Source organism: Caloenas nicobarica, chromosome 11 (genome assembly GCF_036013445.1).
Source record: "Caloenas nicobarica isolate bCalNic1 chromosome 11, bCalNic1.hap1, whole genome shotgun sequence".
Classification (NCBI taxonomy): domain Eukaryota; kingdom Metazoa; phylum Chordata; class Aves; order Columbiformes; family Columbidae; genus Caloenas; species Caloenas nicobarica.
Genome location: NC_088255.1, coordinates 1,265,028 through 1,291,223, shown reverse-complemented (window position 1 = coordinate 1,291,223; position 26,196 = coordinate 1,265,028). Strand labels below are relative to the sequence as shown.

Here is a 26,196-nt window from a genome sequence, read left to right as displayed (position 1 = left end):
AAGTATTTCTTTATTTTACTGAGCAGAGAGGGACTTTACTGTTGTTGCAACATCTGGACTGCAGATTATTCAGCCACAGAGAGTTCCAACAAAAACTAAAATCAAAGCACTCCATGTAGCTTGTCCTCTAACATGCAGAGGAGTTAGTAAGAAGAGAAGAATGTTCTTAGTATGACTCTTATTATTTCTAAAAACGTTTAGCCCTAAGTGAGAACACCCAAAGGGGAAAAAAAAAAAAAAAAAAGCAGCTCTGTGTGTTTTGCTTTGTTCTGTGCATGTTTTCTCTTTTCCGCCCGAGGACCCATTTTTCCTCCTTTTTTTCCAAAATGGGTGCTTTAATTAGCATACGTTATGTCCTGCCTATAAGAAACAGCTGAAATGTATAACTGTGAGAATTCAACCAATCGTGTATTTAAGCGCTGGCTTCAAATACGCGCATAAGGATTCCCTTTCTCGCTGTTAAAAGGGAGTATAAACTGTACCAAATGTTGCGAGCAAATGCAGCTGTCGAAAGGCTGCTCTGCGAGCTGCAGTAACTGTGTGCGAGCGTCCCTGGAAGCGGGATCGAGCCATTACCTCATCCCCACCGCCAGCTCCGCCTACCCTCGCGCGTTCTGGGCACACGGTTCCTGCTGCTACGTGCCAGGAATCGGCAACCGCTTTGCTCTAACAATGCCAGGGTGCGTGCTCAGGATACGGTTGGTTTTTAGAAAATCACCCTGTGAATAGAGGAATTTGACTGGGTGAGCAGCTCCCAGACAGCCATCTGATATGACTCTGGAGGCCAGAACTATCCCTGCCCCCAAATCTCAAATGACCAAGTTTTGAGGGTGAAAAATGTGACCAGCTGCCTTTGCAGGCATACAGAGGCCAGTATGAATAGGAAGCTGGGAAAGCTGTGTAAGGAACCCTTGGAAGAAGAGTTAAGGAAAAGAGAAGGCAGCACCAACTCTTTCCTCCTGTTTAACAATTCACATCTATCTACTGAATTGGGCTTTAGTGGATCTGTAAATGGAAAATCTGGAGATGTTTAAACAGTACTTTTGCATTGCAAATTTAAAAGGAATCCCTTTTCAGGTAAAGGTGATTGTCAGTGTTTCCCATTTACACTCAGCAGAGTTGCAGAAATTGAAGCCAAAGTGCTTCTGTTATGTGTGATTGGGGTGAGGGTGTGGAAAGAGAATTTAGGGCAGGGACACTAGGAAATATTAAGACAGGGGCTGTTCCTCAGTTTCAAGGACATAGTCATCTTCATGTGTCACTCCTGGCTGCAGCTGCATAAACATGAAAGCAACAACCAGCCCTGGCAAATAGTTCTGAGAGAGCCAGTAGGTTTTTCATGTATCTTGTCTCAAAGTGGAGTATATTTTACTCTGCTGGCAGCTCCAAACTCTTTTCCCTACTCCTTGAGAAATGCAGAGATGCAAAGGGGTCAGAGGAGGTGAGAAATCCTCAGAGACTGTTTTAGTCGATTTATTTAACTAAAATATTTCCTTTCTTGCAAGGAAGGAAGCAGCAGGGAAAAAAACAAAAAAAACCAAAAAAACCCAAAGGCTGTCTACTGCCAAGAGAGGGAGTAATGAGGAGCTACAGAATCTGCTCCAGCACCGTGACTCAGGGTTGGGTTCACTGGCCAGGGCTTGCCCGGCTACTGCAGTGCAACTGCTTGGGGTGTGCCTTAGGATCCTCCTCACCGTGCTAAGTGCTTTGTTCCTCAAGGCTGCCGCTTCTCATACCTAAAAAACCCTGTTTCCAAAATAGCTTTAAACTCTGTTTTTCCTCCTTTATTAGAATAACCCAGACTTTCTGCTTGGACACTTTAGCTGCCTTTCATACACTTTTTACAGTTTTGTAATCAGCTCAGACAAACCGAAACACTCAGTAAGCAGCACTAATGTTTAATGTATAATTTCCTAGCACTTCACTAGGAAATGGTGGCATAAGGAAACTGATTGATCAGATAGAACTGTTCAGGTCACTTACCTGATTTTGTGCAAAAGGTTGTCCACAGGGTTTCCTCTCTTTATTTTGCTCCCCCACTGAACAGAACTGGGCACCGAGATTACTTCCTAGTAAATTCTTTTGTGGGTGGCATGAATATAAATGAACTTTCACTGAATGGAGATTACACTGAGTAATTTGGCGTAATTGCAAGTAAGCTGTGACCTTTACATGGGTGGTGGTAGTTTTTTGATTTAGTCCTGAATGAACTTGGGAGGCTCACTCAATTCAAGACTGAGAAGATTAATGTACCATAATGTAGTGGGGAGAAGTCTTCCCCACTAGGGGGGAAACCATAGAGCTCCTGCCCAAATAATGTGAATAACTATCTCCCCGTTTCCATGAGATGCAGAGAAGCTGTGAGAAATATGTTGTTCCTTGGTTTATTTTCCTAAGCCAGAGAGTCTTTCTTGTAGTTACCAGAAGATGCAGTTTACACCTGGTTCTTCTTTCTCTTCATGACACAGTTGTGTAGTGTGAGGAAGGCACAGATCAGGCTTCCCAGTCAGTTTCTCCTGTTTTTTTTTTTTCCTTTCAGTCTATTTCTTGTGCTGCTGCAGAGTTGAGTGAACTCCGACAAGCTGGCACTAGTTTTGGTAGTATTTTAAGGATATTGAGGGTTTTTGTTATTTCCCAGGATGTTTCAAACAGCCATAGTGATTCTCTTAGCTTTGTTGCGGCAGCAGTAGGGTATTCAGCAAAAGGGAAGGAAGAAGTACAACCATAGAAACAAAATTTAGCTGCTTGCCAAACTAAGGAGAATGTTCAACTAGCTTGTTATTGCCAGTTGGCTATTTAAAAAATATTTAACTTAAATGATTCTAAGAAAAGTCTTAGATTCTCCCTATTAAAAAAGCCATCCCTGAATTTTAATGTTAAACCAGTGCTTAGTTTTGAGACAACTGTAAAGGTTTTCAAAAAGGGATCTCTAGTATCAAAAGCAAGGAAGATTTTTTTTTTAAACAGAGGGCTGGCGTCATATTTGCATTAAATTCTCCACCCCCAACCTGAAAAGATTTCTTTGGCAGCAGCAGGTTTGTGACCTGTTTCTGTTTGCGGTGTTGACAACCTCTAGGAAATGTTTCTAGTTCTGGTTTGCTTGTTTTCTGGATTCTCTCAGGTCATGTTCCTTTCGGTGTAGCACTTGTGTGTGTGTGCCCGAACACAGACGAGAATCTACAAAGCACAAATGTGCCTTCAGAAATACTGATGTTCTTTCTAGTTGCTTCACCAAGCTTCTCATGTTCAGTCAGGCTGGCTTTATCCCGCTTGTCTCAGAAGGCTGTAAGAACAGTGTGTTTGTGGTTATTTACATTGTGTGTGTAAACCTTTAGTTTACCTCAAAAGATACTTTTGGCATTGCTCGGTGTTGGAAATTAGGCTTGGACAAGCTGCTTTCCATCCTTGTTTGTTTAGTAATGCTTCCATTTTACAGCTCTGTTATTGTCTGCGCACCTAAAAGGAAATAAAAAAATTTAACGTCATTTTGGATGCGTGTAAGCTTTACATGTTTAGCAAGTCAAAAATAGGGAAGCCTTTAGACACTATTGCACTGTGGTTTTGTTGAATGTTTCTTTTCAAGGTAGTCCTGTTGGCCGGGGTGGGCATGGGCGCTTTCTCTGCGCTGGGGCTTGGTTCGTGCAGCTGGCTGTGCAGCGCGGGGGAGACTGGCAGGGTGGAGCTTGGTTTGTCAGCAACAGCAGCGAGAGCAACGGCTGCCGCCAGTGCGGCTGCTGCCAGTGCTGCCGCCAGCGCTGCCAGTGCGGCTGCCGCCAGCGCCGCCAGTGCGGCTGCTGCCAGTGCCGCCAGTGCGGCTGCCACCAGTGCGGCTGCCAGTGCGGCTGCCAGTGCTGCTGCCGGTGCTGCCGCCAGTGCCGCCAGTGCAGCTGCCGCCAGTGCCGCCAGTGCGGCTGCTGCCAGTGCGGCTGCTGCCAGTGCTGCTGCCAGTGCTGCTGCTGCCAGTGCTGCTGCCAGTGCGGCTGCCAGTGCGGCTGCCAGTGCTGCTGCCAGTGCGGCTGCTGCCAGTGCTGCCAGTGCTGCTGCCAGTGCTGCTGCCAGTGCTGCTGCTGCCAGTGCTGCTGCCAGTGCGGCTGCCAGTGCGGCTGCCAGTGCTGCTGCCAGTGCGGCTGCTGCCAGTGCTGCCAGTGCTGCTGCCAGTGCTGCTCCCAGTGTGGCTGCCGCCAGTGCTGCTGCCAGCACTGCTGCCAGTGCCGCCAGTGCGGCTGCTGCCAGTGCTGCCAGTGCTGCCGCTGCCAGTGCTGCCGCTGCCAGTGCTGCTGCTGCCGCTGAAGCGCTCACCGGCTGCAGTGCTCAGGTTTAATGGGTTTGTTTTGCACTAAGACTGGCTGTACCAGTAAGACCAGTAGATAACAGTAAATGCTAAATTTGTGCTGATCTCTTTTGTACCATCTAGAATCCAACTAAAAGCTTTTCCTCTACCAATTTCACTTTCTAAATTCACTGCAGTATTTTTGCAAAAGTAGTGCTTCCTACAGTTTGAAAGGTAACATTCTGAATATCCAGGTAATGCAATGCTGCACTTCCCAAGTACCGCTAACCTTTGCAATCTGGTGCTACTTTACATCCAACAACAGCATAAGGTGGTCTATTTCTAACCGTGTTTCCTCTAGTGGCTCAATGGGCAATCTGGGTGTCCATCCCTTTCCTGCTGTCAAACTCCAGCAGGTGTTGGGCACCTCTGAAAACAATCCAAGCAGAGGAAATGTCAAACCAGGGACTAGAGTTATGTAATATTGACAGTCCATATTAATAATTCAGGGAGCTTTAGGGCTGGTTTATTATCACTGGCAATTGGGATTTTCTGCAACAGCTAGTTTGGTGATTATCTTTGCAGGTTGATAATACTCTCACATGGTATAAATGATTGTAACAACATGTATCCTAAAGTTGTCTGTCAGTGGTTCCTCCGACCAGGTGAAAGTTAATTGAGACAAGTAATGCTACGTTCAGAATTACACGTATCTGGATGACTACTCTACTTACTGATTTGTTCATGACAATAAAAATATTAGGAATGCAGTATTTTTCTAAAGATACTATGCTGCTTATATACATGTAGGTTTTAGTTTAAGGAAAAACAACTACCATTCCTTTTTTTTTTTTCATCTGTATACTTCTAACTTGAATAAGGGGCACTTCTCTCAGGAATGTACCCACTTCAATATTATTACCCTTGATCATCTTTTCTACCCCATCCTCCAAAGGAGAACTCATTTTTAGGAGAGCCTTGTAAATCACTTACATTAGCAAACCTCCTGAACATACTGACCTTTTGTGACTTGTTCAGATTCAACGTGCATAGCTGTTAAAGGAAAAAAAAACCCACTACTCCTCCTTGGCTTCACAAGCTATAAACTCCCAACAAACCACCACTCTAATGAAATCCACACAAATGTCAGCAAGTTATATGAACCTCCGCTAAATTTATGCTTTCAGTACTGCATGTAGAACTTGCTAAATAAATAAGCCATCTCCTTCTAGTTAGTATTATGCCCAGGCAGGAGGGGAAACAGCAGTGATGTGCAGGGATTTACTGGTGTCTTGGCTCTTGGGGGAATGGGTTTTGTTTTCAGGGAGCTTGGGGTTTTTTTTCTCTTTTTTTTTTTTTTTTTTTTTTTGGTGGTGTTTGTTTGTTTTAACTGTTGTCCATGCCTGATTTTTGCCCTGTTCATTCCTGCAATTTGCTTCCTCTTAAAGATGCCACTTTGCAGAAATTGCTGCAGGATCCAGCCTGTCTTCAGAAACACACAGACAACATTTTTGCTGGAGAAGCCCAGTACTCTCTCAGAAGTGTGCTGATTAAAATAAATGGGTTTGATCTGTTATTTTCAAGTTTCCATTACTTTCTCCATAGCTGTTTTTTCCCTAAAAGTCTCTTTAAACCATCCTAGAGATCTCATTATTAATTGGTTTCTGGAAAATTCCTTAACCCTTCATGCAGCATCTGAGAATCTTATGTAAATATGTTTTTGCACACCTTTTTGTGTTACTTGATTTTTTTTTCTTCCTCTCAATAGATTAATTTGATTTGTTTGCTGATTGGTGTGTGGGGTTTTTTTGTATTTCTTTGTTTTGCTTATTTTTTGAAATAGAAGACATTTCTAAGCTTTAGTTTGGAAGCAATCTGGAAATATGAAAAGTTTTCTAACTGTGTATATTATCAGCTATGTAAGGTGCTATCTTTAGAGGGTGTGTTTTGCTATTAGTTAATGCATTCAAATCTGAAAATAAATGCTCTGCTTATGCAGCTTCAACGATTGCTATTTATAGACTTCTCATCTTCCCTGTTATTGGTAGGAGTAATTAACAAATCATCACTGGGAATTTTCCTAATCACAAAAGACTCGCAGTTGTGAGTACAAAACGGCCTGCGCTCCATTGTGAGGATAACGAGGATAACTTGTGTCAGATGTCCATGACCCACTCCCTTCTGCACCCAGTCGTACACTTCAGGAACAGTAGGGTTTGGTGAAAAAGAAAGTTTGTCCAATATAAAATAGCTGCTTTTACCAGCAGTAGAATCCCTGTTGCCTTTTAAAACCTGCCCTCCCAGAGCCCTGTCAGCTGCCTGGTGGTTTTTGCCTTTCATTGGGAAGGAGCAAATGCATTTCTGGGAGTTTGCTGATAGTCAGCACCACAACCTGCATGTCCTCTTGGTGCATTTAAGAGGAAAATCCTTCATACTTAGTAATATTTGAAATTTGTGTTATTGGGGATGACTTATATTGTCATGAACCCGTTTAGTACTTCAATTTCTCAAAATTTGAAAATAGGGAAAATATTTCTTCCGTTTAAAGACAGAGAGGAAAGGCACCCTTGTGTACATTTTTCTCTTAACCTATTGTTAGCTTCACTTTTTAGGTTAAATTTCACAGCACTTCAGAATGCTCTGACAAAGTGACAGTTTTCTATTAAGTACTTTTCCTGTTGAATAAGTTAGTGTCCCAGCTGGTGTGGGGTGGGAGGAAACCTACCACAGCAATAAACCCCGCAACCTCCCCAGCTTGCAAGGTGATTAAAAAAGCAGAAGGGAGGTTGTTCTTCCAAAAAGATGTTTGATAAAATTCAATTCAATTTCTTGGTCAAGAATGTTGAACGAATTCAAGGTTTCAGGTCATCAAAAATAGAAATATGAAGAGATTTTGTTGGCAAGCTAGACTTCCAGAACAGAAACCGAAATTAGCGTTTATGAGCTGAATGGGAAACTAGGGAGATACCCATTGCATAAGGAACTTTTTCTTCCTCTGATATTTAATACGTTTAGCCACAGAAACTAATTTTATTTAGAACTGTATTTGTGCACTGCCCCATATAACACTTAACCTTTGGAGTTCTCCTGTGAGCAGATAATTTGCTTTGCTAATAGGAAAACTGAAAACATTGTGTGCTGCATTGCTCAGCGAGTGGTACCTGACAACTCCAGAGCGGTACCAGCTGCCCCTGGCTGCTCATCCTTTACACCACCCTTTAGCAGATACTCCACTACAGACTGGCATTGCTCAGGGCAAGCTACCCAAAGATGACCTGAAGCTATAGGTCCTGTCTGGAAGAACAGTTGTCCTCCTAATGCTTGCCTAAGAAATCCTGTATCCCTGTTGTAGTGAAGACTGTTGGAACCTTCAATGAAAGATCAAATTAACATTACAGAAAGTTACAGTTCTCCTCTCAACGCCCGTTAGAAATTCTCTAGAGAAGCCTCCTAATTGGTGAGTTCTTTATTAGTAGCGGTATCTCTGTACCGGCTTAGGCTGGGCTTGCCTGGCGGCTGAGCTCAGCCCACACGGAGCTCTTCACCTGAGGTGTTTTTCTAGAACAGAACAACAAAGTTAATGGTTTATAAAGGAGAGATTTCAAAATAGTATGACACGATTGTATTGATCTCTAGTTGGCAAATTCAGTGGGTCAGAGTTAGAAAGAAAGTTTCTTCCCTGTGGAAATGACTCTTACGGTTGTTACTCTGAAGGTTATGCCACTGCTACCACAGTTTGATTTATCAAATAAAGAGTAGTCTTCATTCTTACAGTTCGGAGTTTTCAGGTAATATTTTTATGTTATTACAGTTCAGAGTTTACATTGCTTCCACGTTACAACTTTAGTTACAAGTTAGACTACTGTCAAATAAACAGAGACTGCAAAACTTCCTGTTGCTTCTCTGCAGCATGAAGAAGGAATCAATGGGAAAAGAGCTTTTGGCTTCCAATGTGCGTTGCCAAATGGGTTTTTGAGTACCTTTTGGAGCCTTTCGTAAAGTTATCTGAATAACATGATTTCATATTGCCAAACCAGAAGCAGAGCTTCTTATGTGAAGAAACAGACCCTGGCTTACTTAAAATTGTACAACTGCTTCGGAACTGATGCAAAATAAATTATGTGTCTCCTTTGTGATGATTTTAAATGTTCAGGCTTGTGGGAGTGATAAGAATTCAAGTTGTGGTTTAGTATAATAAGCAACAATCCAGCATTTTCTATATGTCAAGTAAAGGTGATCTTTGGATCAAGTTGTACTTTGTGACCATGTTCTTCGTTTTCTGTTTCAACAATTGCTGGGCAGGAACTCTCCTGGGTTTGGATCACTCCAAACCTTACAGACAAATGTAGCTCACTAAAAAACGAGGTTGAGAAAACTATTCCCGTTTTGTTGGATGCTTTGAATTTAAATTCAGAAATATTAAGGCTTCTGAAATACAACTCAAAAGCCTATGAACGTAGCAGTTACATTACTTACAAGAAAAAGGGTACTTTTTGAGTGTTGAAGGAGATTCATTTTACAAGATTGTATTTAGAAGATGACCATATGTGTAATCTTATTTAAGATGAAAAGAGCCGCAAAGCCTGATGCAAGAAACTGAAATTTGATAACTCCCTTTTGATTAAATTACATAATATATTCCTTTGATCTATCTAATTCTTAATAGGGTATTAAGTGTAATGTAAAAGAACAGGACAACTGAATGGTGATGTATTTAGTGATGTTATTTGCAATTAAAAACCCTGAGGAGGGGTTATGGTTGTATGATGAACCTTATACAAAAATAGTATGGTCACCTTGTCCTATGAAAGTGATTTGCTCCCCTTAAACGACGTATCTTTCAGGTCATCCAGCATGCTGCACACCAGTCACTTGGACAGGTGGACATTGTATTGTCATTCCTTACAAAATGAAGATGATGATGAATTACTGGTTCTGTGAAGATAACCCTTTAATATCTTTAAAAGAAATAACGAGTGTTTGTTGTATCACACCGCTGGAAGACACAATGCACAATATGTGCTGTGAGAGGAATTTTACTTCAAAACATAAGCAGCATTTGCCTTTATAAGAAGTGCATTTTGTTGCCAGAAATCAATTCCATCCCCAAGCCTCCTCCCCAACATATGCTTCTTAATACATTAAAATTCGTAGCTTCAGCTTACTTTGTTTTGAGATTGGAAAATGGTTACAGCTAAATCTGGTGGTGATGTATAAAGAGATGTAAAATACTCAAGAAAACTATGAAAGCGGGAAACCTGGGGCAATAGGTGTGTTAAAGGACAAGAAAAAAAAATCTAAATTAGATGGGAGCTCCACTATTATTAATTGCTTCTTTCTGCATGACAGGCTTTTTTCTTTCCCCTTATTTTTTGGATTCTCAGCTTGCAAGTCCTACCTCTTTGGATATTTTTGTTCTATAAGGTTAACTTTAAGGTTAACTTTTGCCAGCAGGGGAGGGGGAGGTCAGGGCTGTTCTTTGTTTCTTGTTTGTCAGCAGCAGGTTTTTAGCTCAATTTCTGGAAGGTCTATTTCTCCCAGCAACAGGAGCATTTAGTAGCTGATGTTGGGCTTGTCTTTTGCATGGACAAGTGTTTTGACTTTCATGCCTGAAGCTGTTTGCATATAAAGCTTCTCTGGGAAGGGTTATGGAGCAGGGAAATGTGTAATAACACGCAAAGATGTGTTTCAAAGCTAGTAAGCTATTAATGGTATGTTCTACGGGAGGGTTGCATTTCTCCTGAAACTACACTAGCCCATACTAGTAGTACATAAGTCAAAAGCGTTTGGGAAAATTGTCGTAGAATTTTAATCAGATGCCTTCAGGTCCAATGGAAGAAAATTAATAGTTTTGCATTTTCATTTCTCCTTAGAAAACCTGAGAAAGGAGTCCAGTACCTGATTGAGCGAGGTTTTGTGCCAGACACTCCAGTCGGCGTCGCCCACTTTCTCCTGCAGAGGAAAGGTCTCAGCAGACAGATGATTGGAGAATTTTTGGGAAATCGGCAAAAACAGTTCAACCGGGATGTATTAGAGTGAGTATTGTGTGTGGCGAGGAGGTAAGCGTATTTGAATGTTCCGGTAAGCCGTTTCATCGAGCTAGAGGTCGTAATGGTCTCTGAATGTTTTGTGCCTGTCTCTGCCTCTTCTTCTGAAGGAGGGCGAAACCAGACTAAGGGTTAAGAAAGAAAACATGCACATGAGCAAATATTTATTTCTTTGCTTTCCAGCTAAGTTACTGTTTTTGTTTTGATCCAGCAAGATACTTAAAAGGATTTATATTCCCTGTACTCATGTACATTTACGCTAAATTTATGTTTTAATTTTATTGGTGTTATTTCAAGGATGTTATTTCAAAGTCTTTTTCCTTCCTCGGGCTCTCTAATAATTTACGGAATGAAACAAAATAATATTATATGCAACATAAGGCTTCATCAGTAACAGAACATGAAAATAATTAGTGCAGCCAAATGGCTCAGATGTTAGATAAACAGGGATTTCAGCGTGTGCAGGCATATGCTGACAAGATCTATACAAACCGTTCTTTTCCAAAAGAAAAAAAAAAAACACCAAACCAAAACTGTTTTAAAAAACAAATTCAAAGCAGAAAATTAGACTTTTAGCAGCTTGGCCATAAAGTTCTAAACCTTATATACAGAGTAGACCAAAACAATAAATTGTTTTAAGAGAGTGTTCATTTAAAACTTATTCCTTAGGGGTGTGCTCTTTTTTTTGTATCTGATATAATGACCTGTAAACATGAATACATCTTAGTTCAGTTTTTTTAAGGAATTGTATGAAAAATTTAGTTAGATATTTAACAAAACTGATGAGAATGAAAGCAAAAAAACCCCACATCTTGCCCATTAAGGAGAACTAGGAAAAATTCTGACCACAGGTTTTAACCAGAGAATAAGAAAAGCTGTGCTGCAATGTGCATTGGTCTATAGATGCGGGCTTAGTTGAGGACTGAATGTTGATACCGTAATACTGATACATCGCAAAAATTTTAAGGTTATGGTATCCTGATAGAAAGTGTCTGCCAACACGTTATATTTTCTGTGCATATTTCTTATAGACTGCTCTCACTGGCTTCATACTGCAAAGATGTTGGTCACGTTCCTGGCCTTTCTGTTATGCTGTCAGGACTTATGTGCCTCAAATTGCAAGCCTGAGCACGGTATTAATACAGCTAATGGCATGTGTACATATGCCATAGACCTTTTGTTAGAGGTCTTCTCTTTCTTTCCTGTGCCTTCTGCGGTCCGATATGCAGCAGAAAGCAGCAGAAGAGGCTCTATAGCAGAGCACGTGGGAATGGGTAGCAGCCAGCCTTACAGTACACAGTAACAGATTAGGGCTTGGGTTTGATGCAACCCCTGTTAAGCATGAGTCGTCAGTAGCTGCTTGTAATGGTCGTCTGGATTTTGCAATTATGAGTCAGACTAAGGTGAAGACTTTCCAAAGAGTGCATGTTTTCTAATTCTTTAAAAGAAAACAGTACAAGTCCAGGACGAGATCATTTATTATCTTAGATGATTCAATTTTTGATCTTGAACAAATCGTTTCCCCTCACCATCTCAAACAAACTATTCCATATGGGTAAGAAGAAGTGTGTCTCTGCTAAGCCAGATGCTGTATCCGTGATGAGGTCAATTGTTAAGAAGAGGTCATAATCACCTACCTACAACCCCACAACAATCCTTGTATTGAAACTAATCTGTTCTTAAATAAGCCGTTTCACCTATGCTTTGGGGTGAGGAACACCCTGTAAGCAGTGCAGTTCTTATGACAGTGTTCTGAACCTTGTCTGCAAATAGGAACAGCGTATTTTTTCTTAAAAAGAGACAACAGAATAGCATTTCACCTTAAATATCACATTTACAGATTGGAGGTAGGTTTTGTTGAACTGATAATAACTCCAGGCTGTCACATAGAAAAGCTATTTTAGCAGATGATCCTTTTTCTGTTACACAGTTTAATTTCAAGTGACTTACTTTGGTTTGTGTTCAGGTTTCCCAGATCCTGTAAATTACAGTATTTCAACTACTTGAAATCTTCTTTTCACTGGAGCTTAGAAAGCACTCAAGAGAGTAGCCTAAATCTTTGACCAAGAGCTGCATTCTGAGCCTACTGCAGTTGCTACCTGGTGGCAGCTGAACTGTAAAGGCACCGTTTGGGTGGCGTGGGGCTGGCGTAGCTGGTGTTGTGGACATCAGACATGCTTCCCAAAACGCTGCTGTTCTGCAGTGAGCCTCAGATTTCTCTCTCTGCCTGACCAAGGAGTGCTTGATGTCATAGGGATGTAGCTGAGGATCTGACCACCAACAGTGGCTTGACTTTGCATTAGGAAACAAAAGTGCAGTCACTCAAAGAAAGAATAAAATAAAACCATCATAAAGAACACCGTTAAATGCGAGAGGGAGAGTATGACGTTGCGTTGCTCTGTACGGGACTCCATCATTTCAGTTCATTGCACAGTTATGCGCAAGAGCACAGGCAAATGGTACCGTAGAGAATCTCAGCAGTTTGGCTGCGGTGACCCAGCAAATTCCACTCTTCTTGCCTGTGTTTTGTCGAGAGGTGGTGAGCAGGGGCTGATTCCCAGGAAGAAGTTTCAGGTAATCTGGTGAAGCCTGGCAGCTTCTTGCTCTGACCTGCCTGGGAGATGGGCCAGTGCAGTGAAGATGTGCGCAGGCTTTCTCACCCACAGTGTGTGTGGACTCAGCTCTCCTGCACTGACTACAGCCCATTTAGTCATGTTCTCTTTATCATTATGATCATGATATTATCAACGGTTATAATTTTATTAGCCATTGTTTTAAAAAAAGCTAAACAAGTATGTCTGGTCTTACTTTCATGATTCCTTTTGCTGTATAGACCTAGCCAAAGTGACTAGTTTTTTCATTACGTAGCCACTAGAAAAGTTTTGTTCACTATTTTGAAATATTGCAGGAAATTACTGGTTCCAGTTAAGAATATTGACCATGGTGGTGTATCTGCTGTCTCCATAGCTCATAGAAAAGATTAAGACCCCTCCCCATGATGCTGTTGGCCAGTGTGTTTCTGGAGGTTCTTAATTGCTCTAATTCCTTCATTTTGAATCCAGCCTGTCTGCACATGTGCTTTACACCTTCGAAGGAGAAAAGAGCTTTTGAAAGTGTTACAGAACTCGCAATAGGTGGGAAGACTGTGAGCATTGTTGCAGAACTGATAATAGGCTTTTAGGTGTGGATTGGAAAGGGTGTGAGAAAGGCACAGCTTGTCTGCTTCTTGTGCTTCTGTGTAACAGGAAAAATATTCAAGGGGAAGTGAATAAATTGCTTTGGTATTAATCTATGTTAGCCACAACGTTACTAGAAGAAAAATGTGAGCTGATTTATCATGGCATGGCTATACATTTAAGAAGGGTTTTTAAAACTGGATTGTGCTTGCTTTCTGTGGTTTCTGCATTACAGTGCTGTTACTTGCCGTGATTCATGTCTGGTCATTTAAAAACTAAAGGCAAATTTAAAGAAAGGAAACTTAAAAGCTTCTGATTTTAAAGTAGTCTTTAAGCCAAGTATTAGAATGACATAGTTCATGTTGTTGATTATATTCAAGTAGTTCCTTTTTTTATTTTTTATCAGCACTGTGTTTTCAGAGGAAGAAAGTAATTATTTCTCCATAAATGTTAACTGAAAGACATGGCAAATGATGGGGAAATGAGAATTACAGTAATTATAAGAGAGTATCCAAACAAGATCATTTTTTTTTTCACAGTATGTAAGAACATTCCTAAACACAACCGCTTGGTACAGATTATTGTGCTTGCTGCTGGCTGTTTTAGGTGTAATATTTTGAACAGTATAAGCTTTTTATTATTCTTGTAGTCATTGTAATAATTGATCAGCCCGGAAGCACAAACCCAATAATTATTCTTGACAATGGTATGTCACTTACATTGGTCAAACATTTGTCCTTCCAGCAGCTATTCTGTTATCAAACAGGCCCTGCTTACGTGTACGCATTCTCATTGATATATTATTTGGAATCCTTCCTTTGCACCTTACCTACAATTATTGCGATTGCTGCTGAAAGTTCCAAAAAACCTCCATTGATCTTTACAAGAGATGGAAAATAGAAACGTTCTTTTGGTCTCAAAGTTTTGCCTTTGGTACTGTGTTGTTAGGAATTAAAAGCCACAACGGCAATGTGTTTTTCTCCTAGCTGTGTTGTGGATGAGATGGACTTCTCAACAATGGAACTGGATGAAGCACTCAGGAAATTTCAGGCTCATATCCGTGTTCAAGGAGAAGCCCAGAAAGTCGAACGGCTCATTGAAGCTTTCAGGTATGATGCTGAAGTGAATTGCTCTGGTCACCAGCAACCTGCTGTTGTCTGACAGTCCAACCAGAGGACTGGGCGAGTTCAGTGTGTCCCAGTTACTCCCCTGCTTGTTGGCAGTGTCCTCGTGAGCTCCGTACAGTTTCGAATGCAGCGTGTCGGTTGTGGTGGTTTTGCCAAGTTTGAAACAGGAGGTTTTATTTGCTGGTGCTGTTCATGTATCTCGTGTTAATATAGCGAGGTTTCTCAATTAAAATTTCTTTGTGGCATCAGTTGCAAAGCTGTTTAAGGATTTTTGAATGTCTCTTTCAATGTATTTGGATATAATAGTTTATATGAGTGGAATTACAAGACTATTTACATTTTAGAGTATATATGATCTCAGTCTTTCATTAAACATTTCAAAAATAGTGGAATAAAAAGCACTAACTTATTAATACTAACACAAGTGTACTTTATCCAGGGCAGGATGAGATGTAAATCATCATGTGGCACTCAGCTATTAATAATTAATAATAAAATCAATGCTGTATTCTTACCTGGTGTCAATGGGTATTATTCACTGAAAAAAATGAAATACTGAAGTTATCGTAACTCAGAATCTGTACTAAGAAGTGAAGTTATGTGGTAGTAGAAAACAAAAGCCTTCCACATTCTAGGACTGTTTTATGAAAATACGTGAACGGAAAGCTAAGTATGTGTTATGGAACACAAATAACAACTTGCTCAGCCCCTGGAATGTAGCAGTTGGTTTATGTGATGGAATTAGAACAGTAATTCATAGCTCTGACAGCTTCCCCTCTTTGCTTTTTTACAGCCAACGATACTGTATCTGCAATCCAGGTGTTGTAAGACAATTCAGAAATCCTGATACCATCTTCATTCTCGCTTTCGCCATCATACTGTTAAACACAGATATGTACAGCCCAAATGTGAAACCAGAACGCAAAATGAAGCTAGAAGATTTTGTCAAGAATCTAAGGGGTAAGCAAACTCTAAAGATGCAAGCTTTTCCCTGTAACTGTCACTGGAGTGATACTGTGTTTCTTCTGGGAAAAACAGAAAATATCAGAGGACTTGATCCTGATTTCACCTGGCTTAAAACTACTGACATTTTTACAGGCTTTAGTTATTTCTGGAATAGTTAAAATGGAATTAAGCATATAGTATTTTGTTGTTTTTATCCTGTCTTTCTTGAATGGATGTATCGTCAGGTCTTTTTATCCACATGTATGTATATATGTTGAGGAACTGAAATCACTATGTCATGGTGAGAACTTTTGGAAATAAACTAAAGATTTAAATTCTCAGTGTGGAAAAAAAAAACCCCAACTCCAAAACCTTTCTGAAAGGTAAACAGTAAATAGCACAGAAATTTAATTTTGATTTCTTCATTGGAGTATTTTCTGATCAAGAAACTATTTGCCAGGCTATCCACACCTAAGCTTGCAGTTAGACTGCCTGCCAAAAAAATATGGCTATTGTTTCAAATCTGTGTCTCAAGAGTTTTCTATGCTGGTTCTTTCTGCTGAAAAAGAGCAGATTTCTATCAAGAATCAGCTCTGCCTAACAAGAGCAGTCACTGCGGAGCTGAGAAGGAAGATACCGCACAAGGAGACGATACCTCCCGTTGTTCCTGGGCACTCAGGGAAGAATGGATCAGGCAGCATTTACCTTTCATCACAGAAGGGTACTCAGATGGTAGAGAAAGAAAATGAGGCTGAAGTCCCCGTCCCTTTTTCTCCTTTAAGATAGTTTGTGCCCATAGGGAAAAAGCAGCTTCTACTATAGTTCCATTACTGTGTGTTTGTGCAAAGGGCATGAAAATTGCCTGCTCAGTGTTGCAGCCCTCTCCTCCTCCTCCCCCTGCTTTTAAGCACAAAATAAGCACAACTTAGTGCACAGTCTCTCCTCCTTTCCCAACAATAGCTGTAGCAGCATGGTAGCAGAACAGGCCCACTGCTGCAGGCACCAGCACGTGCTGGTGGACTCAGGAACAGCCGTGGGCTCAGCAATACTTAAAAGTGGGCTGATGGCAGGAAGACAGAATCAAGTTCCTTAATATGTGAAAATATATTGGCGCATCTCAGGTGCATGACAGTTTGTATTCATGTGTGCATGTAGTGCTTTGATTTTAGGACTAGTGAAAATAAAATGCTTGCAGTGTCCTGGAATTTCAGATCTCGAAAATGAAAGTCCTCTTCGGTGATTTTATTCCTTTAGATTTATGTAAGACCTCAATGAATGATCTATGCTTAGCGGGTGTTTTAGCTTAGCAAAATTTAAGGTAGTGTTGAGATTTTATCATAAAGTCCGCAATGGTTACAAAAAGCCTGATATTCCTCTCTTAGCGTAATACTAGAGTTATATTTGTTGTGTTAAATACAGTACATCCTCTCTGAGCTCCAGCCCAAATACCAGCAGTTGTTCTTACTGTAGGCATTTTTCCAACAGGCTGCCTTGCCTGTAACTTCAAATGAAGGGTGCGCTGTGGAAGGCTTGCTGGTGTGGAACAGCATAGAGGCACTTGCTTGGTTCGAGTTGCAAAGAAACTATATTTTATCACAGTATTTTTAATGTGAGAAGTTTTTCCACTGTGTGACAAAATACTCGACTTTGGCTTCAGAATGGGAGATAAGAGCTTATTGCTTTAAAACCTGGTTAAAAAATAGACATGCATCTCCCTGTCCCCAGGAAATCCAGCTTAAGCCACTTATTGAAATTGGACTCCTTCCACTGCTATTCAAAATTCAGGATCAAGCATTCACGACACTGTGACATTTGTTAGAATAGTGACCTGCCAACAATGATCACAGAGAGCTAAACAATAATACTGTAACTAGACTATTTTGTTGATTTGTTTTTCCAGAGTCAATTAATTGGTTTTGAAGTCATACAGGAAATATTGGTGAAATTAATTTTATTGAATGTTCATAAGGTTCTCTTGTAGGAAATTATTTTATGAACAGTGTTGAGTAGTATTGGGACAGAGGCAAAATGGAATTGTTGTTCTGCTTGCTCTCAGTGGCAATACTGCTAGGAGGAGGTCATACTGGAGATTTTAGTGTTTAAAGGGTTATTTAACTCGTTTGAGCTTTGATGCCAAACAGAGGAAACTTTAAAAAAAATTAAATAGCAAATTAGCCTTTTTATGCCTAAGTTTTAGATTAGCCAAACCTGCGTAGTTTCCATCAATGTCTCGGGAGCAGTAAGCTGTGAAACAGCACGACATCAGCCAGTACATGAGCAGCCGTAGGCAACGTTGGCGTTACTGTGAGCAGAGGAAACAGAGATTGCCCAGGTTTTCCTCCTCTCCTTGCTGAGCAATGACAGTGTGTGTTAGATCATTGAGAGCCAGGCTGAGAACAGAAACTGTTGGCTTCTGCAGGTGTGGACGATGGCGAGGATATCCCACGAGAAATGCTGATTGGGATTTATGAGCGAATCCGCAAACGGGAACTGAAGACAAATGAGGATCATGTATCCCAAGTCCAGAAGGTGGAAAAACTCATAGTAGGAAAGAAACCGGTAAGTTCACTTTGCACTGCCTGTCAGTTACTAAGGAGATGGAGCACAATGTGCAATGTAGAACAATATAGAAGTGTGTTGCTCACAAGTATAAATGGGTTGATAAATGGCAAAAGGCAGAAACTGTCAAGATAATAATTTGCTATAAAGTTGGTTTTAGTTTTGGAGTATTCACAGTGCGGTGATGATACGAGTCTTAAACTCTTTTCTGTATGTGAAGCTTTACAATTCTGAAATTACACCGGAATATCTGCATTGTTGGCAGTTCTTGTGCTTGTTTCAAAAGAATTGAAGTGTTTTATTAAGATGATGTTGTAGAGAATTGTATTTCAACATTTGTGGTATCGGTTATGGCTCCATGATTTCCAGGAGTAATAGAGAATTTCTGCTCACGTCAGCATCGTTCTCAGCGTGGCAGCTGGCTCTGGGAACTGGTGTTTGGAAGAGGGGATTGTGTTGCGTTGGCTCAGAACTCACCTGGAAATCAGATCCCAGGGCTTCCAGTGCTGGGTTTCAGCATGCAGAGATACCTCTTGCTTTGTTATGGGAAAAATCCTGAAATACTTTGCAGTATAAATTATACTTCAAAGCATCTGTTGGAAAAGGAGAGAGAAAAGCAAGGCCATGGCATTTTAGAGCTGAGTGAACACACAGATATTAAGACCAATATTTTACCTGGTAACGGTGGTGTCTGATGTAGAGAGGGACAGTAGATCGTCAGCCTTCTTGAATTCAAGTCCTAGAGTCACATTCTGAAAATCTTCATGTTAATAATCCCCAAGGCAGCCTAGAACAGAGCCAAAAAAACCCTAGACTTGCATGGTTTTGAAGTTCTGCATCACTTTTTTATCAGCTCTGGGGAACTTTACTGCAGCAGGGACTGGTGGGTTGGGGGATCTTTTATTAAGAAAAAGAGCCTAGATGTCAGGATTCTCCCTATTACTTTTAAAGAGCTTTGAATTCTAATGTCGACTCAGACAAGCCTCAACGTGGTGAGCAGAGGGGAGGAGAATGAGGGACCACAAAGTAAAATTTCCTTAATAAAAGCTTTTACGTATTTTTGAGGAGAAGGGAAATAAATATTCTAAAATCAGTATCTGATAGTCACTTAGGCTTTCATATGAAACTTATTTTCTGTAATTGTTTGAGGATTTAGGTTTATATATAGGCTTCTGTGCGAGCCAATTTTTTTTTCATGGTTCTTTTTTTATTCAGGCATGTGGCAATTCAAATCCTAAAACTAATACCGACCTTGGAAATTAAATGGGATTAAGAAAACAATGCCCTCAATGGAGTCCTAGGCTCAAGGATTCTTCTGCTGAGAGGCTTTTTAACTGTGTGAAAGAAAATATAGGAAACAGCCAACAGTCTTTATTGATAGAAATATTTGTTTTTACTTTATAGGCATTTAGCCATAGTAAGACCGTGCCGTATTTACTTGCTATGATACAGTACTGTGTTTCTCTGAAGTTTAACGAACTTGTATATGTCTTTCTACTGTAGATTGGATCTCTGCATCATGGACTTGGTTGTGTAGGTATTTCTCTCATACTCCTTCAAAATTTATAGTCATTTTAACTGGCAGCATTTTCTTAAACTGGCAATAATGTATTCTGTTACATTTTAATTTTGAAAAATATTTGGCTTCTTTCAAGGAAAATTTTCCTATTGTTTTAGTAATCACTCTCTGAAGTATAAAGATTTTCTTAAAAATATATTTCCCAAAGACTGCTTAATTTATTGCCAAGAGTTTTGTAGAACTTTTTAAAGTACACTTTTTATGCATTTCAAATGTTACTATCGCTGTAGAAATTAGCCAGTGAAGACTAAACAAATAAGTAAAATTACAGTTGCACCTCACCCTTCCAGCTGGGCCCTGGTGTGTTTGTTCTTTCTGGTCTATTCAGTATTGAATCTAGAAAGATATTGCCAGTTAATTTAACAGTTCTCTTCTGAAAGGTGGATGAACATAGGAAATACTGATTCCAGATTTAAGCTATTGGTGTATTCAAAAATAATCCTAAAGCTATTCTTCTAATGCAGTATTCCACTTTAATTTCATGATAATATTATTGCTAGTAGTTTTGAACGAAGAAACGACCTCATAGCAAAGGAGTGCCCATATTTCGCTGAGATCTGATTACCTTATGCAGATTTGACCCTAATTATTTTTTTCTTAATTCTAACTGCACTGTGCATTAGTATCTTACTTGTGACAAACCAGAGAAGGAACTCGAAACTTTCGTTTGTTTTCTCAGTCTTCTATTTCTTGCTTTTTCCTGTGTAAACAATTAAAATCATGCAAAACTGGCTTCATGTTGCAAAGTGAAGTACGTGTCGTTGTTTCCTGGCTGCATGTCTAGCAGTGCCACTCTACTGCAAAAACAAACTGAAAGATGTGACCTTTCTGAAATACGGTGGAAGGCAATTGTAGCAGCTCACGTGTTGCTCTGAGCCAAAGCAAGGGCTGGAGTTCAGTTCCACCACCAGAGCTCACTGGGCTTGTCTGCGAGTTCAGAGTGACTGCCTGTGGGGTTCGTGGTCTCACTGGAGCAAATCTCAGGCTGCCCCATGCTGGGGAAACTGGAGGTAGGAGAGAATGAGAACACACACCACTTATTCCTGCCACTGTCCACTGAGAGCCCATGGGAGCGGCGGTTCAGTTACCCACATAGCCTGAAAATGGAAACCAGTGATTTCTCCAGCATTCTTCAACACACTGGCTCCTTTAGAATATCTCAGATTTTGTCTTAAATACCTTCTACTTGCAAGCTGAGGGAAGGTAATTAAGCTAATGCCATCGATAAATGCTATTAGCGTTTTATCTGTTATTAGTATAGTCATCATTGGATTTTGGGGAAGAGCTGGAATCTCACCAAATGACTTGATAACCAACCAGAAACAAGGGCAGATGGTGAATCCAAAGCTCTTTTTCCCCTCTTTTTTCTTTTTTTTTTCTTCGCCCACCCTGTCTCCTGCAGAGGAAGAAGCAGTATTGAGAGTCTTTGACTGTTTTACTCTGCCTAGTGAATCTTACAATTCTCATGCAGAATCAGGAATCATAAATAAATGTAATACATAAATGAAATATAGCTAGTTAACAAATAATATTCTCTGCTTCCAATCTTTAAGTTGAAAGGTTTTCTTTTAATACTGTTGACAAGATCTCATCATTTGTATTTGAAAGAAAGGAAGTCTCACTGGGTTGGAAACAGCAGCTTCAGCAGACATTTCAAATAAGAAAATGGAAAGTTATTCTTGGTTTTCTTGCTGGCATGAGAAAATCAGCCAGCCCGAAAATGCGTTTACTTTTTCCAATGCCACCATTTCCTTGGTGTCGGAGAATGATCAGATTGCATTAACTCAGTGGCTGACAAAACATAATCTACAACATCAGTGTATTCATCTCACAAAAGCTGAAGTTGCTTTGCATCCTTTCTTCTAGTAAAGATATGTAAAAATGCTCAGGAAAGCAAATATCTTTTGCTTTGAGCTCCCACTTGCTTTATGTTAAGTTCTTTGAAGGTTTTATTGTTTCACAAAGTAAAACTCTATCCCCAGTAAAACTTTCATTGGCATCCATATACAGGAAGGCAAGCTGTTAGAGAATATTTTATAGCAGAATTTTGATGAAGTTTGAATGACATGCAGGTTCGTGCCATACATATACATATTTTCCTATTGTTGGTCCTTTGATGAAAAATTCTAATGGGCTTAGAGGTAAAAATATTTGAAGTATTCAAAAAAAGACTCTGGATATGAAAGATGCTCTTTCATGGCTAAATATTGTTATATTCACCAAGAACTTTCGTATGATTATAGGTCCTCTCTCTACCCCACCGGAGGCTTGTTTGCTACTGTAGGCTGTTTGAAGTTCCAGATCCAAATAAACCTCAGAAGCTCGGATTGCACCAGCGAGAAATATTTTTATTTAATGATCTTCTTGTGGTAGGTACTTTCAGGTGGATGAACTGCCTATCTCTGTTTAAATCAGTGGCAATCGAGTGCATGAGCATTCCTAAAAATAAATACCTATTACCTGTTACTCTGTACTTCAACAATCTTGGGATGATTCAGATTTGAATTTTCTTAATTTTCTTTATTATATATAATTTGCTTTTAAACTGAAACCCTTTATTGATTTCTACATTCTAGTGTAAGAAAGTAATTTGATGCAATAACTTTTACTGTAAAGAGCAAAAAATACCTCCAGTTTACCCATTTTCATAATGGATAAATGGAGACGTTCTTTATTCTGTGAATAATGAGTTCAAGTTCCTTGCGGAAAAAGAAAAATACGTGCCACTTTGTATTCTCCACATGTTATATGAACCAGACATGTTTATTAATTGAAGTAGGAATAAGATATGTTGAAATACATTTTACAGTTGACTTTAATTTGGTGTGCATTTGACTTGATCCAGTCTTTTGAAAAACAGACATACAAAACTGTTGCAATTACTTGGTTGATTTACTTTTAAAAATAGGAAAATTCATTGCACGCTATTTGGAATTTTTTTGGCCATTACTTGAGAACTAAGAACTAACTACATATTTCATGCTTTTTGACAAAGAAGGCACGCTTTAGATGCACAGTTTTATTGTACGTAATTTTTATGTATCTTCAGACCTTAAAACCAGGAAGTAAATGAAAAAATTCATCTTTTTGATTGTGAGTATAAGCTCCTAGTTGTAAACGTGAACTCAGGTATAAAATGACGGGACATTGTCGTCTTCAGGATACAAGTGTTCTGTTGGTTTTTATTACTTACTCAGATCTCAGTGGTTTCATCAAACTGTTTGGGGAGTAATACAGACCAAATTTGTCAGTTCTAGTAAAACCAGAGAACGGTTGTGTTCACAGTTGAGGAGAACCTCCAAAGTGATGGGAAGCAGCAGGATGTTACTTCAATCGTGGCAAAAAGGAAAGGTTTGCACAGCTGCAGAGCTTTTGATGGAGAGCGGTGCCTCAGCTTGGCAGGTCCCGCAGCACAGAAGAGCGAGGGCTGAGAATGAACATTGTGGGGAGGCCTCCATGGGCACGTCCTGCCTGCAGTCAGAGCGCAGGGAAAACAGGGGAAAGAAAGTGTGGGAGCAGCTAAGTTTGTTAGAAAAGGACAGTTTAAACATACTTACATTTTGGTAGCATGTACACAAAGGAACAAGAGTAATAACAAGGTCATTGAATAAGATTTCTCCATCTGTACAGTAATTGTATTTTAGATAGATGCAGATTTTTTTTCTTTATGGAATGTCAAGAAGTAGAGTTCTGGAGAATGGAGAACATAAAGGCTTTGTAGCTAGATAAAATATTGAACCTTCTGGTTAAGAGATACCAGTGTTTCAAAGCCAGCTTTGTTTCTTCAGTAGTAGTAGATTAAATATATCGGTTGCTTAAAAAAAAATTACAAGTTCATCTTTTCTGGCAGAGTGCAGCTTTCTTTGGCATGAAATGTTTCCTCGTATGCTAATTCTTAAGAACAATAATTTTCCACAAACACATGTAGTAGAAGGGATATTTAACTTTATTTATTTGATAACTTTCAGGTGACCAAGATTTTTCAAAAGAAGAAGAACTCAGTCACGTACAGTTTTCGACAGTCCTTCTCCCTCTATGGAATGCAAGTTCTTCTTTTTGAGAACCAGTGTAAGTCTTTCCTCTCTGTCTTGGTGGCCATTTTATTTATAAATAAAATGAAATAAGAACTTGTGTGAGTGAAAGAGATGGACAGGACTTCTTTCCGAATTGAGGAATAACTTAGCCCTAAAGTTTGAAACAAGATGGTTGAAACAGCAAGACTGCTGTTAGATTTTTTTTGGTTGTAGTTAGAAGCCAAATTGAGCCAAATGTGTTGTTTGTGAATGCTCTCAAAGAATAGAATGCTTGTAAAGAAACAAACGTGTTATAGCTATTTCTCAGCTGGAGCTGAATGTATGATAATAAATAATGACTCTTATAATGATGCGTGTAATTCAAACCCCTATTTAATTTATTTTTTGGATTTATATATAACTTTGTGCCTAGGTAATGTATACTCTTTCAAATATAAATACAAAGCAGAGAGTCTGGGTTAAAGTTCGTCTTTTCTCACACCTTTTGTTTATGTCAGTTGTAGTCTACATCAATCCAATATTCTTTTTACCTTTAATGCTTGTCAAGCTCAGTCTTAGCGGACAACAACCCAGCAAAATAAAATAGTTTGCTAATGCTCGTGTAGATTTTAAGCCCAGAGACTGCATCAGAAATAACGTAGGTGAGCACAGCTGCTTGTGTGGCACAGCGGGAGACAGTCTGTTTGACCTGACTTAATAGTTTGTGAACAAAACCTTGACCTTCAGGATAAATTGGTTACAGGTCAGTGTGACATTCAGTAGTTTCTGTGCTTTCCTGTCGTGGAAAGTTCTCAGTGTTTGCTTGTCCTTGAGAATGTGCTCCAACGCTCAGCTCACTCACAAGCAGTCGCTGTTACCGAGTCAAAGCATCTGGAGATTTCAAAAGGGAGCATTTTGTGGTGCGGTGTATCCTACAGATTATTTATATGCATACACATTCATTCTCTCTCTCTCTGCGCGCAGTATATAAAATTCATTTTTAGAGATGAAAGCCAAACATTTCTATTCTGGATTCTACTAAAAATAGAAGAATATATAATTCCTCTGATGTCAAGTTAAATAAATGTTTAAATAATAAAAATTGCATAAGCATGCTAAGTAGAAACACTATTCAAGTAAACATAAAATTATCTATAGAGGAACTAGGAGTAAAAGGTTGGATTTCTCCCAGTGAACTGGAGGCATTTTAACAGAGACACTTGAGCAGACCTAGTTGGGCTCCTGAGGTGAATTCACTGGGGTGAGCTGGTTGTATTTCTAATATTGGTGCCTGTTGGGTGGAACGCAGCATTTTCCAATTGGGAAAGAGAAATATTCTTCCCCTCTGGTTTGTAAAATTCCTATTCTTGGTTTCCCCTGTCCCCAGCAAGCTCTGGGGGATTTTGGGCAGAGCCATCATGCCATTCAGTACATCTGTGTGTAGCAGCTGTCACAATCAGCTGCTTTCCAGTGAATAACATGGAGTGTCACTAAAGCAGAAGCAACAAAAATATTGGTCTGACTGTTGGTGAGGTCGAACAAAACTGTCGAATTGGTGATAGAAGAATTGACTTCTAACGACAGAAGTAAATTACACTGAGGGATGGATGAGCTCCAAAAGGGAAAGTAACACCACGTATCTCTAGTAAATAAATAGACCATAAGGGAAGTATATTTTACATTTTCAGTCAAAATCTTGCAGTAGTTGGCACCTTTTTCCACCTGAGATAGGTAAATGGACTTGCTTCACTTTTTAGTTGCAAATCTGGTTTGGAAGTGAAGGTAGCCTTTGAAAAAAACATAGCATTGGTATTTATTTCTCACTGTTTTAAGTCTGTATGGTGTTGAAACCTAATGACTTTGAGGAGAAGACTGCGTTACATCGTCTGCTCGTTCTTGAGGGAACAGAGTTTTAGAACATGGGAGCACTGGAACTTCAGGTTGCATACTTAAGTAAATATTTGAGAGCTTTAGCAAACCAATAAGGTCAGGCAGTTGAGTAAAAGAAAACATGGTGAATTAGAGTGCATATTTTGAGGGCTTTTGACACCCCAGTTCTACAGGTCCGTGCTTCAAGCGAAGGCTGATTCTGTTTTCTACAGCAGAACGTATCTTCATTATAAGCTATCTTTCTGTAAATGAACCTTTTTTCTCAACCAGGAGATGTTTTTGAGCAGCTGTTAAAATTTCCATTCTCAGATGTGCAGCTAGAAAACAGGCCAAGACATTCTGCTGAAAGATCTGCTTTTGTTGTGCAGATGCCCATGATAGGGGCCATAGAGATAAAAAAAAGACAAACGCACCCATTTTAATTCCTCAGTATATAATTTAACAAATAGTTTTACCTTTTTTTTCTACAAAGAAAAAATGAAAGTAGCATGTCTAGGGAACACAAGCTAATAGGAAGTACTAGAAGCTGTACATGCTAGTGTGTTTGTCTTCCTGCAAACATTAAATTAAATGGCAGTTTCTAGTACTTC

The 26,196-nt window shown here is 39.7% G+C and overlaps 1 protein-coding gene across 4 annotated transcripts in view; it reads left to right on the top strand.

Moving 5' to 3' along the window:
* The window catches only part of IQSEC1 (IQ motif and Sec7 domain ArfGEF 1), a 332,002-nt gene that overhangs the window by 291,413 nt on the left and 14,393 nt on the right, over positions 1-26,196 (top strand). For all 4 annotated transcript variants that reach the window (XM_065642481.1, XM_065642479.1, XM_065642480.1 and 1 more), the window contains 7 exons: positions 10,144-10,305; positions 14,480-14,602; positions 15,414-15,580; positions 17,985-18,124; positions 19,628-19,657; positions 21,947-22,072; positions 23,672-23,771. In XM_065642481.1, the coding sequence (XP_065498553.1) occupies positions 10,144-10,305; positions 14,480-14,602; positions 15,414-15,580; positions 17,985-18,124; positions 19,628-19,657; positions 21,947-22,072; positions 23,672-23,771 (848 nt within the window). The remainder of the gene's footprint in view (positions 1-10,143; positions 10,306-14,479; positions 14,603-15,413; positions 15,581-17,984; positions 18,125-19,627; positions 19,658-21,946; positions 22,073-23,671; positions 23,772-26,196) is intronic.